At 35.2% G+C, this 16,575-nt stretch overlaps 1 protein-coding gene across 1 annotated transcript in view; it reads left to right on the top strand.

Annotated features, from left to right (window-relative positions):
- Positions 1-16,575, top strand: part of LOC148945667 (adenylate cyclase type 7-like) — a 108,127-nt gene that overhangs the window by 69,013 nt on the left and 22,539 nt on the right. The window contains exons 2-3 of the mRNA XM_089098171.1: positions 7,707-7,856; positions 14,582-14,735. Coding sequence (XP_088954297.1) covers positions 7,707-7,856; positions 14,582-14,735 — 304 coding nt within the window. The remainder of the gene's footprint in view (positions 1-7,706; positions 7,857-14,581; positions 14,736-16,575) is intronic.

Raw genomic sequence — 16,575 nt, 5'->3', positions numbered from 1 at the left:
TCTGCAACGTATTTTTTGCCAGAAGAAAAATATACGAATATAGAAGTTCATTACGCAAGTTAATTTGTAAATTACGTCAGAGCCAAATTTAGAGACAGCCATTTAGTAAAAGAAGAGTAAAATTTTTATGCAAATTTTGTTTACTTATTCAATGCTGGTGAGCCAAAATAAAAGCTGCATTAACTAAAAAACGATCAGAAATTAAATAAAAAAAACAAGTTTTTTAAACTGAAAATAAGGAGCGACATTAAAACTTAAAACGAACAGAAACTATTCCGTATATGAAAGGGGCTATCCCCTCCTCAACACCTCGCTCTTTACGCTAAAGTTTAACTCAGTGTAAAGAGCGAGGCGTTGAGGAGGGGACAGCCCCTTTCATATACGGAATAATTGCTGTTCGTTTTATGCTTTGATGTTGCTCCTTACTTTCAGATTAAAAAACTTATTTTTTTATTTAATATCTTGTAAGTACCATGCAAGCACCCAGGAGTCCCATCCATATTTCATATGACGTCGTTGTAGCACTTTCGAATGCTAAATCATAATCCAATCCTCTCCACCTACATTGCCCTGTTGATACGCCTTTTGAGAATGGCTTATTAAGCGGTTTTTGATGATTATCTAAGAAGTGTGAAAATTCGAGATATGACCTTTAGTTTATATTTAAAACCTAACCCTTCAGTTTTGCCAGTAGGTTTGTTATCTTAGAAAATTGTCCTAGGAGATTCACTCCCCTAAATATGTTAGAGATGAGGGAGTTAGATGCCCTTTGGTAGGGACGTCTGAAACATGAGACGCAGTGGATTGGATATGAGCCAAATTATGAATTGTAAATAACACTGGGTGCATTTTTGGAATAATTAAATAAAAAAAAAATGTTTTTTCAACTGAAAGTAAGGAGCAACATTAAAACTTGAAATGAACAGAAATTATTACGTATATGAGGGAGGTCATTACCTGGTCAACACCTCACTCTTTACGCTAAAGTTCGAATTTTGTCCCAGTTCCGTAAGAATGACTCCTGAATCACAAAAACCGTTTAATTAGAATAAAAAAAAAACATCAGCATAAAGAACGGGGCATTGAAGAGGGGGCCACCACCCTGATTTACGTAATAATTTCTGATTGTTTTAGGTTTTAATGTTGCTCCTTACTTTCAGTTCAAAAAACTTTTTTTCTTTATTTAATTTCTGATTGTTTTTTTTTTTAAATATTGCTGGGAAATCCAGATTGCCCTCTATGGAAAATTCCCTGCCCCCATGGAAAATTACTCCATGGGAAAACCCTCCCACATAACCCCCTCCCTCCCCTCCTCCATCAGAAAAGTACCACATAAAAATCTCTGTATGCTTCCCTATAATCAATGCTGTATGTAAGCAATGGGAAAAGTTCATAACTTGCAGCCCTTCCCCCGGGGACAGTGGGGGATTAAGTCATCCTCAAAGACATAGATATTAGGTTTTTCGATCGTGCTGAAAAAAAATGACTATCTCAAAATTTGGTCAGGTGACTTTTGAGAAAAACTGAGCGTGGACTAGCTGCCCTCTAATATTTTTGTTCATCTAAAAAGGGTACTAGAACTTTTTATTTCTGATCAAATGAGTCCCCTCCGGATCGTCACCGATCACTGGTTTAATAGATCACCCCGAAGAAAAACGAATAAACACGCATTCATGATCTTTCTTCTGATAAAAATACAAACTTCCAAATTTTGGTACATAGGAGCTTGAAACTTCTACAGTAGGGTTCTCTGGTGTGCTGAATCTGATGGTCTGCTTTTCATTGGAATCACTGTGTGTTTCCCCCCTTTTTCAACAATTGGTAAAAATTTCTCAGGCTCTTAGCTTTTAATGGGTACCATTAAATTTGATGAATTTTACACATTTTGAATAAGCATCAAAATTCGATTCTTTTGATGTATCTATTATTATCAAGACTCTGTTTCTTAGAGTTTCGGCTACTATTGAGCCGCATTGCTCCTCACTTACAGTTTGTTACCACAAACTGTTTGATATTTTTAAAGTGAAACTTCCCTACGTCAAAGCATAAGAATTAAAGTTTCAATTTCTTTATTTAGAAGTTTTAGGATAACTTTGTCGCAGGAAAGCCATTCGTAATCTGGCGCATTTCCTTAAAGTTCTTGCAATTTCCTAGGGACAATTTTTTTTCATTTTTTTTTTTTTTTTTTTTTTTATTTAATTGATATCAAGTTACTTCTTACAATTTATTTGTTCGAATTTTTATTCTTTCTATTTTTTTACCTATAAATATTCATTGTTCCAAAATTTGTATATCAAACAGTTCATGGTAACAAATTGTAAAGCAAGGAGGAATTCCGCCCAGTAGTAACCGAAACTCTAAAAAAACAGAATTTTGATAGCAATAGATACCCCAAAAGATTTGTATGCTGATTCCAAATATACAAAATTCTTTAAGTTTAATGTTATCAGTCAAAAGCTACGAGCCTGGGGAAATATGCCTGATTTTCATAAAAGGGGAAAAACATCCCGAAAAAGTCAAACGATCCTGAATGGAATCACACAATCAGATTCAGCATATCCGAGAAAATTACTGTTGAGACTTAAAGGTCCTATCTACAAAAATGTGGAATTTATATTTTTTTGCAGAATAAACATCACGGATGTTTATTTATTATTATTTTCTTTCATAGGGGTGATCATGTTGAACTAGTGGTCTTAGAAAATCGAAAGATAGCTCATTCTAACGGAAATCGAAAGTTCTAGTGCTCTCTTTAAGAGACCAACAAAATTAGAGGGCAATTAACCCTCTCCCAAACCTATTTTTTCTCCAAACACGTCCGGTCAAAATTTTAAGATAGTCATTTGATTCAGCATATTTGAAAGGTCCAATAATTATTTTTTTTGTTATGACTTAACCCTCCATAGTCACTGGGAAAAGGTCTGGAAGTTACGCAATTTGCCTCTTCTGTTCACAAATAGTATTTTTTATTTGGAAATATGCGGGTAATTTTCCAGGAGAAATTTTATACGGGGGGGGGACTTCCTGGTATGATTTGAAAAACGGTCAGAAATTGTAAAAAACTAGTTTTTTTCAACTGAATGGAAGGAGCAACATTAAAATTTAGAACGAACGGAATTATTCTGTAAATAAGGGGCACAGTTCCTTCCTCAAGCCCCGCTCTTAACGTTAAAGTATTACTTCTTGTCCTAATTCCTTAGGAAAGAAAATTCAAACATAAGGGCTATCGATTTTGAATGAGAATTATTTTTATAGAACTTTTGAGACTTTAGCGTAAAGAGTGAAATTGAGAAAAGGGCAGCCCCCCCCTCATATTGAATTTCCTATTTTTCAAGACGTTTATGGTAACGCAACTTCTCACTTCAACAATCAAAACACTGAGATTTCATTTTCAATGTCCTTGTTACTTTATGAATCATTAGTTGGTTGCTATTATCTTCAATCTGAAATAGTATAGAAAAAAATATTTAGTTGCTAAAATGCTTGTTGTAGATAGAATGGGATAGTCCATTAAATGGTACACGGAATAACTCTGTCAGGAGTTATATATATATATATATATATATTATGTTTAAGAGGTAATTACTTGGCAAAAAAAAAAAAAAAAAAAAAAAAAAAAAAAAAAAATGTCGTCCCAATCCAGCAATTGAGACAAATGTGCACTTGAACGAGGCTCTCACCTTACACATCCATCCAACTACCTAGGACCAAACAGTATACCCAAACCATCAACCAAATAGAAAAGTCCAAATCCATGCAAAGTTGTCATCAATAAATGTAAGTCGTTGTAAAATTACCAGCAAAAGCACCTTAAATCTAGCAAAATATTTCCAAGTAAAACCTTCCATTTAGGGCTCATCAGAAGAAATACCACCGGCCTTAACGGGTTTCGAGGCTTTACATTCTTTACCCAGCACGGTGGCGCCTCTACCATAAGATCTACATGGTAACCCTATGTCAGGTAAAACCTGTGAAATAATGCATACTAGTAAAGCTATTAAAAATTACATACAAAAAGTGTTTCAATGTTTCCATAGTAAAATCCCAGAGGTCACTGAAAGAGACCATTCATTATACATCAAATATTCAGTTTAATTTATTAGTTCTTTTCAAGATTGGCCAAGATAAATATAGTTTCACTACAAACAAAATTTGGATACTGCCCCGTTCTTTAACTGTAAAAACCTAAAGCCTTTTGCGCCATTGGCGCTTCCCTGAAAACGAATTACTCGTATATTACAAATTTATTCTTTTCCAGTTCTGACAACATTAAAAATAAAATTAAAAATTACAGTGAAAAAAAAATATTGAACTGATGGATCTTTCAACAATTAATAGCATTATTTATCTAACATTCAATTTGATTTTGTTTATACTTTCCAAGACTGTTCAAGACTCATATAGTTTTCAGTAAGGTGCCAATGCGGTGAGTTGTTAGTAGTAGTAGTAATAGTAGTAGTAGTAATTCTTCTAACCTTGTTTTTTTCCTATTTATGTAGCAGGTTAATTTATTCCATTCTCTAGGGCTATTATAAAAGAAAGCTCAAAATGACCAGGCATAAGTAGGGACGAAGACCGCACTGCCTTCCCATCCTAAACACAAGCTACAGGTAGAACAATAGTGGAACTATAGTTATTCACTTAGATGAATTGCCGGTTCTAGGCGTTTACCCCTCCCCCCTACGTTTACCCCCCCCCAGAAAATAACCCCCGGAAAATACCTTCCCATGGGAAATATCCCTCCCCCCCGGAAAATACCCCCTTGTAAAATACCCCCACCCCTTGGAAAATACCCCCCTCCACCCGAGGAATCCCCCCCAAGGAAATTACCTCACGGAAAATACCCCCTGGAAAGGACCCCTGCGTAAAAGACCCCCGCGGTAAATTACCCCCCGGGACCCTGATTTTTCATGGGGGGGATTTTCCAGAGGGGTATTTACCGGGGCTAGTTTCCGCGAGGGGGTATTTTCCACGGGGGGAGTATTTTCTGGGGGGGGCATTTTCCGAGGGTTGTATTTTCCGGGGGTATTTTCCGCGGGGGGTATTTTCTGCGGGAGGTAATTTCCGGGGGGCGGGTAAACGCCGGCCACCGAATTGCCTCTTTCGCCTCATTTTATCTATCAGTCCTGGTTGAACGTCGTTGAAGTGAGGATACTGGGACTGCTTTAAGAACATTTTTAGTTTTGAAGGTCGTATTTTAATGTAAGTTTGTTATATATTCATTTGTGTTTTGGTGAGGACGGCCTTTTGATTTACAGTGGAAATATTCAGTCGAGGTTAGAGTTCCACTGTCTTACGAAAAAAAATTCTCTATTGTTCTACCTGCGGTTTCTGTTTAATATGACTAAGTTAAATTTGTCGGATGAAGGACGATATTTTGCTGAAAATTGAGCATTTTTGCGATTCAGTTGAAGTCAGATGGATAAGAGGAAGAGGTTTTGTGAAAATCAAACAGTTCGTGGTAACGAACTGTAAGTAAGGAGCGACCCGGCTCAATGGTAAGCGAAACTCTAGGAAACGGGTTTTTGATACCAATAGATACATCAAAAGAATTAGATTTTAATTCTGATTTCAAATATATAACTTTCATCAAGTTTAGTGCTACCAATCAAAAGTTACGCGCCTGAGAAAATTTGGCTGATTTTAAAAAAAAAGGGGGAAAAACCCCTTAAAAATCATAGAACCTTAATGAAAATCACACCATTATATTCAGCGTATCAGAGAACCCTACTATAGAGGTGTCAAGCTCCTATCTACAAAAATTTGGAATTTAGTATTTTTTGCCAGAAGAAATCACGGATGCGTGTTTTGTTTTTTTGTTTGTTTTTTCCCAGGGGTGATTGTATCGACCCAGTGGTCCTAGAATATCGTGGGAGGGCTCATTGGAACGGAAATTAAAAGTTCTAGTGCCCTTTTTAAGTGACCAAAAAAATGGAGGGCACCTAGGCCTCCTCCCCCGCTCATTTTTTTCCCAAAGTACCCTGATCAAAATTTTGAGATAGCCATTTTGTTCAGCATGGTCGAAAATATGATAACTATGTCTTTTAGGATGACTTAATCCCCCGAAGTCCCCGGGGGGAGGACTGAAAGTTATGAACTTTACCCAATGTTAACATATAGTATTGGTTATTGGGAAGTATACAGAAGTTTTCAGGAGTTTTTTTTCTGGTAGTGGGAGGGAAGGGTGGGTCGGGGGTGATGTGGGAGGCTCGCTTCAGGCCGGACTGTTGCAGGGGGGAAGGGAACTGGCCATGAAGGGGGCGCCGGACTTGCCAGCATTATTTATTGGGTATTGGGAAGTATACAGACATTTTCAGGAAGGATTTTTTTCTGGAGGGGGGGCTAGAGAAGGGGGTTACTCTGGAGAATATTTCTGTGTAGTATGTTTCTTTGGGGTAAGGGACATTTCTATGAAGGGGGCGCCGGATTTTCAAGCATTATTTAAAAAACGATCAGAAATTAAATAAAAAAACAAACAAGTTTTTTCAACTGAAAGTAAGAAGCAACATTAGAACTTAAAACGAACAGAAATTATAACGTATGTGAGGGGGTTCTCCCCCAATTCAATACCTCGCTCTTTAAGCTAGACTTTTTTTTTAGTACTTTCAAAAGAGCTATTTATTCTAGTTAAACGGCCTTTGTGATTCAGGGGTTTGTGAATCAATTTTTTGTTTTACTTTTAACGTAAAGAGCGTGGTATTGACTAAGGGGAGAACCCCCTCATATACGTAATAACATGTACGTAATAAAAAAATCAATAAAAAAAACGATACGGCTCAATAGTAATCCAAACTTTTAAAAACGGAATTTTGATGTCAATAAATGTATCAAAAGAATGAGTTTATAATGCTGATTTTAAATATATAAATTTTATTAAGTTTAGTATTACTCATCAAAGGCTACGAGCCTGAGAAAATTTACTCGATTTTTAAAGAGGGGGGAAATATCCCCTACAAGTGACAGAATTTAAATGAAAATCACACCGTCAGATTCAGCGTATCAGAAAACCCTATTACATAGGTTTCAAGCTCATATCTGCAAAAATCTGCAACTTTGTATTTTTTGCCAGAACAAAAATATACGAATATAGAAGTTAGTTACGTAAGTTAATTTGTAAAGACATCCATTTAGCAAAAGAAAAGTAAAATTTTTATGCAAATAAAAGCTGCATTAACTAAAAAACGATCAGAAATTAAATAAAAAAAACAAGTTTTTTAAACTGAAGGTAAGGAGCGACATTAAAACTTAAAACGAACAGAAATTATTCCGTATATGAAAGGGGCTGTCCCCTCCAAAACGCCTCGCTATTTACGGTAAATTTTGACTCTGTCAAACAAATTTATTTTTTAAAACAATAAAAAACTTTCGCTTACAGAGCGCGGCGTTGCGGAGGCGACAGCCCCTTTCATATACGGAATAATTTCTGTTCGTTTTAGGTTTTGATGTCGCTCCTTGCTTTCAGTTTAAAAAACTTGTTTTTTTTTATTTTATTTAAAAGATGTGAGGACATTATGGGCGAGAATAGAGAGGAAAGCTCTGGGTATTATAGGGTGGAGGTCAGTCATAGGCAGCTATGTTGGTTTCGATTCACTTGCTCCTGCCAAGTATTTAGCATTAACAGTAGTAATTTGTATATAATATAATGCCATGGTTAAATATTAGTCATAACTTTTATTCCCATAATCGCTACTGATATTTTCTTCTAGAACTGAAACAGGAGTTGATGTTGACATGAGAATTGGCGTACATTCTGGAAGAGTTATAAGTGGCTTATTGGGAATACGAAAGTGGCAGTTTGATGTTTGGTCCACGGATACGACAATAGCCAATAAAATGGAACAGTCGGGACGGCCTGGGTGAGAATTTTGAATTTAGTTTTGTGGAAATTGGTTGAGTTTCATTTTTTGTTTCTCGAGCTGCCGAAGTGGTCTCAAGCTCAAACCATTCCAAAAAAAAAAAAACGAGAAACAACTTTTTAGCTCATGTTTGAAGGTGGTCTTTGGGGATGACCAGCCTCATATGTCCAATATCTCCTTATCGTGCTTCATATCTGAAACTGTGATGTTACTAACTCGTACTCTACTACACAAAGAGCAAATAGGCAGGAAAACAATATTAGAAATATCACAATTACTAAATATTTTGAAATTTCTTACTTTTTCTTAAAAAAAAACAGTACGTGTTCCCATCGAAATACTGAGCTATGCTTCACTTGACGTCAATTGGGCTGCCATAAAATTTCGCCCGTCAAATAACGTTGCTAGGCATATGCTAGACCGGTGGTTTCTTATTTTAACCACCTACGGTGCATGGGAAAAAAGTATGAAAAGGTGGTTTCACTGAGGAACCACTTCGTCGGAAAGGGTTAAGATATCACCTAAGGCAGAAGAGGCTCTCATACACCGGGAGCAAGCTTCGTGAACGAAAGACTATTAAACTATATTTCCCATTTGTTTATATTTATCCTCATTTAAATTTATAAATTTAGAAATTCAATAAAATTTATAAAAAGAAAACAAAAAATAAATAGTTCCAAATATATAAATTGCCTACAATTAAAGACTTACTAAAACTTTGAAAGAGCCGAAATCACCAATGTTAGAACAATCTTCTAAATCCTTCGGAACGGAATATGATATGATTTGATCTTTACTTTAATCATCAAATTAAAAAAAAGGTCAAATTAACACTCGGGTTTCTGGGTAAAATAAGACATATGAAGCTAAGAGAGGAAAGGAAATAATAAAAGAAAAATAAAATCCAAAAAGGTTGAGAAAACGAGGATTTTGTTAGCCAGTGGCAAAACATGAAGACGAACAAACAAGCAAATATTTCGACAAGGACCTCCGCCAAGTCGTCCGCAGTGCTAAACAAAAAAGAAAAAAAAGAAGAAAAACAACAAAAATCTAACCTTTTGGAGTTTACTCAACAAGAGACGAACAGAGGCTGAATGAAAGACCAAGCCGAAATCAATGAAAAGGGATTTACCAAAGAGATTGAGCAAGAATGTTTTGCCTAGCAATACTTTTTGCTCGTCTACAATTTTGATTTTCATTAGATATGCAAATAGGTTCTCTTAAATTTGACTGGGTGAAAATATTAATTGAGTTTTTCAGTATTAAATTGTTATAAATTGGGCTTAATGAAAAATATCTGGTGTCTCTATTTATAGCCAAATTTCTGTTTATATTTTTTTTTTATCTCAATTACCTCTTTAAAAGATTGCGGTAGGCCATTTCCAGTAGACATTAAAGTTGCCTCCTCCAGTGTGACCTTAGAATGTACTTATGGGTAAAATAAGTACATTATATAGGAACGTATAAAATGAAAATTGTGAACAAATATGTGAATTACATCACAAATCCAAGCTATCGTAGAGAAGCTTGAGAGAATCAATATATATAATTATGTACTGGAACCATAATAAATTATATCCTATTATGTTTTGTGAAATGGTAATGAAGATGGCATACATCCCACAGCACTTGGTAATTTTTCGGTCGTTTTAAATTACATCCTTACTGCTGTACTGACTTTCGGTGAGAACCAGAGAATGTAATGTCCTACCCGGCACCAAATGATCATCGAACGACTTCTAGCGACCCTTTTCTTCTATCGGCTGCAACTTCTTGGGCGATCTTCAGCCAATCCTTGTCCTATTTTTGACCTTGTATCCAGAAACCTGCATGGCTCTTGATCTGCTTCCAGTTTTTCCCACAGGCTCTTCTGTTGCCCTCCTGGATTTCGTTTTCAGGAGGGTTATAGTTTGAAAACAAGGATGTCTTGGCATGTCGTGGCAGTGGGACAACGCAAGGTTTGACCAAGGAGTTTATAGTCGCATTTTTAAATAATTCATGGTAACGAACTGTAAATAAGGAGCGACTTGGTTAAATTGTAGCTGAATATCTACAAAACTGAATTTTAATAACGTTAGATACATGAGAAGGATTGGCTTTTGTCCGCTGGTTCCGAAAATATAAAGTTCATTCAGTCTAATGTTATCCATCAAAAGCTACAAGCCTGACAAAATCTGCCCAATTTCTGAAAAAGGGGGGAAACACCCTCAAAAATACAAACAATTTTAATGAAAGTCATGCCATCAGATTCCGCCAATCAGAAAGCCCTACTTACTGGTTTCAAGCTCGAAAATTCAAAAATATTAAATTTTGCATATTATGCCAGAAGAAAGATAACGGATGTGTGTTAATTTATTTTATTTTATTTTTATTTTTCCCCAGGGGTAATTGGATCTAATCAGTGATCCTAGATTATCGGTAGAGGGGTCATTTGATCGGAAATAAAAGGTTCTAGTGCTCTTTTTTAGTGGCCATAAGGATTTGAGGACAACTAGTCCGTATCCCACACTCCCCCCCCCCCCAAAGACGTCTGATCAAAATTTTTAGATAGCTATTTGATTCAGCATAGCTGAAAGGTCCAATAGCTAACTCTTTGGGAACGATATGGACCCCCATAGTCCCTGGGGAAATGACTTTAGGTTATGCGTTCAGCCAATTGTTCACATATACTATTTGTTTTTTTGGAAATACGCGGCTTTTTTGGGGGGTGGGATGGGGTTATTTTCTTTCGGAGATTTTCCACGGGGAGGATATTTTATGGGCATGAAACTTTCCAGGGGAATTTTCCGGGAGAAATTTTACACGGAGGGAAGGAAGGGGTTTCCTGGTATGATTTGAAAAATGGTCAGAAACTAAATGCAGAATGTCAAAAGGGCATATCTCAGGAATTGATTTTGGAATTAAGTTGGATCTTTCAGCGAATGCTCAAAGGGGAAGATCAATTGACAAAAAGCAATATGTGCAAGCTACTACTAATACTACTACAACTGCTACTACTACAAATACAGCTACTTTAACTGCTACTTCTGTTGCAGCTGCTACTAACGCTAAGAATATTAAGAAGAAAATTTCAGGGAGTCTTGAGGGGGGAGTTCAACTAAATCAAAACACACTATGTATATACAGGTTATCAAAAGTGCATATCGGTAATATCAGAGCAATGGCAATTTGTATTAAGTTGAAACTTCCAGGGCTTGATGAGAGGGATGTCAAACTGGACAAAAGGCAACAAAAGATAATATATCTATTTCGAAAATTTTCTATCACAAGCCCAGAAGGGCCGAATTTGAATTTCGGAGCTATAAAAATACAAAACAAGGAAAAAAACAAAACTAAAAAAAATGCAAAAAATGCCACAACAACATTTAACACAATAAAGAAGGATTCCTTAGTCAAAATAACTAAAATGTGTAACATAAATGATTTTGCACTAACCCAGTTTATATTTCTATATGAGCTATGGTTAGCTAGTAGCTACTCAAAACAATCGTTGAATAATCAACCACTTTGTTGTTTTCCACACCGCAACCAAAGGGCACTATGTGTATACTATCCTTACTACTACAACGATTGCTGTAACTAAAGAGGCTAGGGGTATTAAGGTGAAACTTTTAGGGAGTGTTTCGGGGGAGGGGGCTCAATTAAACGAAAGAAACTATATACATGTAGGTTTTCATAAAAGCATATAAGCAATATCATAGGCAGCGTAGCGCTATCATTGAAAACTTTAAAGGAGCTGATTCGACTGGAAATGAAAAGTTCTAGTGTTCTTTTTAAGTGTAAAAAAGAAGTTAGAGGAAAAATAAATTGTATTAAGTAATCGCAGGAACGGCTTACATTATTAAGTTGGAACTTTCCGGGTATACTGGGGCCGATTTTGAACTAACAAAAGGGCTACGACTATTTCTACTAGGGTTAAGGGTAGAGAGCTGAAACTTTCAATGAGTTTTAGGGGGATGTTGAAAGAAATAAAACACACTCTATACAAGCAGGTTGTCAGAAGAGCTATCAGCAGTATCCCAGGAATGGCCTAGGGTATTGAATTGAAACTTAGAGGACATTTTAAGGGGGGGGGGGTTGTGTTGAACTAGGTAAAAGGCAAAATGTGTATACTACTACAATTGCTAACACTACTACTACTGTTACTGTATTTTCTACTACAACTGCTACTACTACTAAGACTGCTACTGCTACAACAACTACTATGACAGCTACTAATAGTTTTATTGAAGCTAAAGATGTTACAGTGAAACTTTAATGGAATGCTGAAGAGGATAGTAAACTAAATTCAAACAAGCTATGTGGATGCAGGTTATTAAAAGGCTGTGACAGCTATATCTCAGAAACAGTTTAGAGTATCAAGTTGAAACTTTCAGTACATGTTAAGGGGGATGCTAAACCATCAAAATAGTATTGTATATGTAATATCCCTGATACTTCTACTACTACTATTAATACTACTTTTACAGCTAAGGGTATTTAGGGGACATTTTCAGAAAATGTTGGAAGGGGAGGTGTTAAGTTAAATTAAAACGTGCTGTGTGTATGCAGGCTCTTAAATGGCCGTATCAGCAGTATATCAAGAACTATTTAGAGAATTAGTTTGAAATTTTCAGAGCATAATGAGGGGTATGTTGAGCTAATAAAAATAGATTATGGGCATACTGCTACTTCTAGCAGTAGTGGTACTACTACTGCTGTTAATACTAATATTTCTAAGGCTAATGGCATTAATGTGGAACTTTCAATGACTGTTTAGGGGGATGTTGGGCTAAACCAGAACACATTATGTGGAGGCAGGTTATCAACAAGATGTATTGGGAATATCTCAGAAACGGATCAAAGTATTATGTCAAAACTATCAGGGCAGTAGGAGAGGATGTTGCGCCAGACCTAAAAGGTATATTATGAATACCATTAATGCTTACTACTAATACTACTACTGCTACCACTAGTACTGCTCCTATTGCCCCTATTGTTATTTCTGCTACGGTATAGGGTATACTTATACCCTAGAATAGGGTATAAAGTGGAAACTCTTACGGAAAGTTTATATCGCTTTGAAACTGAATCAAAAGGCGCTATGTGTATGCTGGTTACCAGTAAGACGTCTCAGCAATATCTCAAGAGCGACTGAGGGTATTAAGTTGAAACTTTCAGGACTACTGCTGCTGTTACTACTTCTGTTCATACTATTGAACTAAATCAAAAGAGTGTAAGTGCATCTAGGTTGTCAAAACAGCATAGATACAATGTATTGGGGAATGGTATCAAACTCTATTTCTTATGAAAACTCAAGGAGGTGTAAAACTAATTTTAACATTGCTATGTGCGTCCTGATTTTTGGAAGGGCGTACGATATTCAAAATTCTTCAAAAATTTCTCTAAGATATTAATAGTATGCAAAACTAAAGATTCTCACAGAAAATTAATTAAGAAAAAACTTTCCGACAGAGAAGTTTTTCAAAGAAAAGTAAAGGTCATATTAAACTTAAGATCAGCAGAAATATAAATTTATGATAATTCAAGCTCAAAACGATCAGAAATTACTATGAACTAATAAATGAAACTCAAAACGAACAGAAGTTAAATAAACAATCATAGCCAACAAACATATTACTGGTACCATAGAAATGAATAAATGTATCTTAAAACGAGTAAAACTTAAATTCGATATGCAAATCAAACTTAAAACGAACAAAAAATCTTTTACTATTAAAGAATAAATAAAACCGAAAACGAACAGAAATTAAATAAACCTTAATAGCAAACAAACAAGTAAATCGTAAAACAAGTAAAACCGAAATTGAATATGCAAATCAAGCTGAAAACGAACAAAAATCACTACAAACAAGAGTTTGGCTGCTGCCCCTTTCCCTAACTGTAGAAGTATATAGCCTACTGCGTCGTTGGCGCTTTACTGAAAATAAATTATATTAAAAGTATATTTTTTTTTGTTATTGCAACATGGAAAATAAAATGAAAATTACAGCTAAATAAAATCTTGGACTGATGAACTTTCAGCAATTAATATCATTATAAATCAAATATTTAGTTTAATATGATTAATTCTTTCCAACACTATTAAAGACACATAGTTTTTACAACAAACAAGAGTTTGGCTACTGCCTGTTTCCCTAAATGTAAACTAAAGCCTACTGCATATTTGGTGATTTATTACAACAAATTATATTACAAATATTTTCTTTTTTTCTTGTTAAAACATTGAAAATAAAATAAAAATTGCAGTGAAATAAAATCCTGTCTGATGAGTTTCCTGCAATTAATATCATTATGTATCAAATATTCAGTTTTATTAGTTCTTTCCAAGATTGTTCAGGACACATATAGTTTTAAGCTATAAAAACAAAAGAAAAAAACGTAGACACCAATGCTTCCCATGCAAAAAAGTGATATTCACTATTATTCAAGATGGACGACAGTAATTATCCTGCAGAAGGTTTCAATTATGGTGCACTTTTTGTTTCAATCCCGCGTCACTTTTAGCAGGTTTCAGGATCTTTTCCGAAATAGTATAGGAGCAAATAATTTATATAATTTTTAGGAGCCAATCTGGCGATAATCTTTTTTTTTTGTATTTGACCGCATGAGTTCCGGATGCTGAAGTGAAATTTGATTCAAGTCAGAGCTTCAGCGAAAAATCTCAGAAGCCTGCAGTCTAACTGATTTTTAAGAAAATATATAATGGAACCTTATGTTTATAGACGTGTTCACGTAACAGGGCAGACACTGGGACATCTACGTGGCAACTTTGACTATGAACCTTCTGATGGCGCTGATAAAGAACCTTACTTAAAAGAGAGAAATATTCAGACTTATCTGATAATAGCCGACCCTCAAACTGATAAATTTATAAAGGTAATTTTATAATTTTTATTTTGTGTTCACTGTTTTGGACATGTTTCTTAGCCCAGCAGACAATATGGTGTTTGACTGTTTGTACTGCTTGTTTTATGCTTTGAGGAATTTATGTGTTGTTGTGTAAGTGTCACTTACAAGAGCACAACCAATTGACTTGTTCTTTAATTTTGTATTTTATGTTATTACTTTTTGATGCTTACTTAGAGAAAGCAACAAAATTCCCACTAAAATGAAATGTTTCTTTCTTTCTTTTTTATAGTCAACCCACGAGCTATAAATAAAAATCAGACTTTTTTTCTAAATAAATTAAAGAATGACATTAAGAAAATAAAACAATTACAACCTACTTTAAACCGAGGAGTGACGAAAAATTGCCTGTCCTTTACTGAAAACAATACATTTTGAATATTTACGTTATAGGATTGATACAAAAAAACTTCTTCTATTTTTCTTACTTGATAGACATTCGATTTATTAATTGAGCGTTTGTCGTACTACAGCAAGTTTTCAGTAAAACGAAAGCACAAGAATCACAGCTGTTGTTTGATTAGTACAAAAGTTGGTCTTTTGGGATTTCTGAGTTTGTTAATTATAAAAAAGACTATTCAAAATTTGTAGACGTGTTATATCTTTTTTAAGATTGGTTATGCAAAGAATTATAATCTATACGATTGCGTTAACCACAAAATTTGTGGTTAATTTTACTAATATTTTGTTGAGAGAATTTTAGAGTACAACTTTTATAACCAGCTGGTTCTTGCAAGTTCTATATTTGCCGATTCCCTTTCAAAACATTTCATCGGGCAATCTTGACTGATAAATACACATGTGAACAAATAAGCCCCTTTATTCTTGAGTTTTTGTTGTAGAAAAAAAGGTAGATTATATTACATAACTGTTATATTAGAGCTTTTGTTTGTAAAGCATTGAAAAAAAGCCACATTTTAGCGAAAATAGTGAGGACTGAAGGGGTTGTAGCCCTTCTAAGTTACATAATAGATTTTGTTTATGTCGCTCTTTACTTTCATTTGAAAACATATCATTATTTAACTTAATTCCCGCTCGTATTATATACGTATTATAGTTTCACATTCGTATCATATACGTATATATACGTATACATACGTATGATATACGTATTATATATCGTATTATAGTTTCACATTCAGAATCTTTCAGAATGTTTACCTCCAAAAACAATAAAAAGGTAGAGGTACGGCATTGGCGTCCCTACCGGCGGTACTGATCTCTATTTCATGACTTTTCAGCCATGAAGTGTAATGAAGGGGTGCAATTTTTTTTTTTTTGGGGGGGGGGGGGTATCGATCAGAGAAGGGCATCAAGCCATTCTTGTATACGTCTGCTTTCGGTCTTCACTTCAAAATGTTACTATTTCGTGACTTGTGAGGGAAATCACCCTATTCCATAAGAAATTAAAATTTTGTATATTTTCTGTCATTTATCATATTCTTTCCGCCCTCTGAAACGATATATGTGGGGACTCTTTACAGCGCAATGCTGCTCAGCAGAAGAATAACCAATTTTGTCCTAATGGAGGCGCCAACACCTTTCTGGCAGCAAAATTATCTTAGGAGCAGAATTATCCTGTCTTGCCTGTTTGTTTCAGGGGAACAAAAATACAGCTAACCGTCAATTGCCCAAATTAGGGGGGGATTTAATTTTCAAAATATAGGGGGATGGTTTTTTCAGTGAAAGTACCGAAATAGCTACTTTTCAATAAATATGCCGATAAAAGGTATTTTTTCAAAATCCAGGGTGGAGGAAGTTTTTGGCGTTGAATACCCCCATTAACCGCCATTACCCCATTGATGCCCTT

Source organism: Artemia sp. Qi Xiang Cuo, chromosome 12 (genome assembly GCF_049724085.1).
Source record: "Artemia sp. Qi Xiang Cuo chromosome 12, ASM4972408v1, whole genome shotgun sequence".
NCBI lineage: Eukaryota > Metazoa > Arthropoda > Branchiopoda > Anostraca > Artemiidae > Artemia > Artemia sp. Qi Xiang Cuo.
This window is presented reverse-complemented; position numbering and strand designations above follow the sequence as displayed.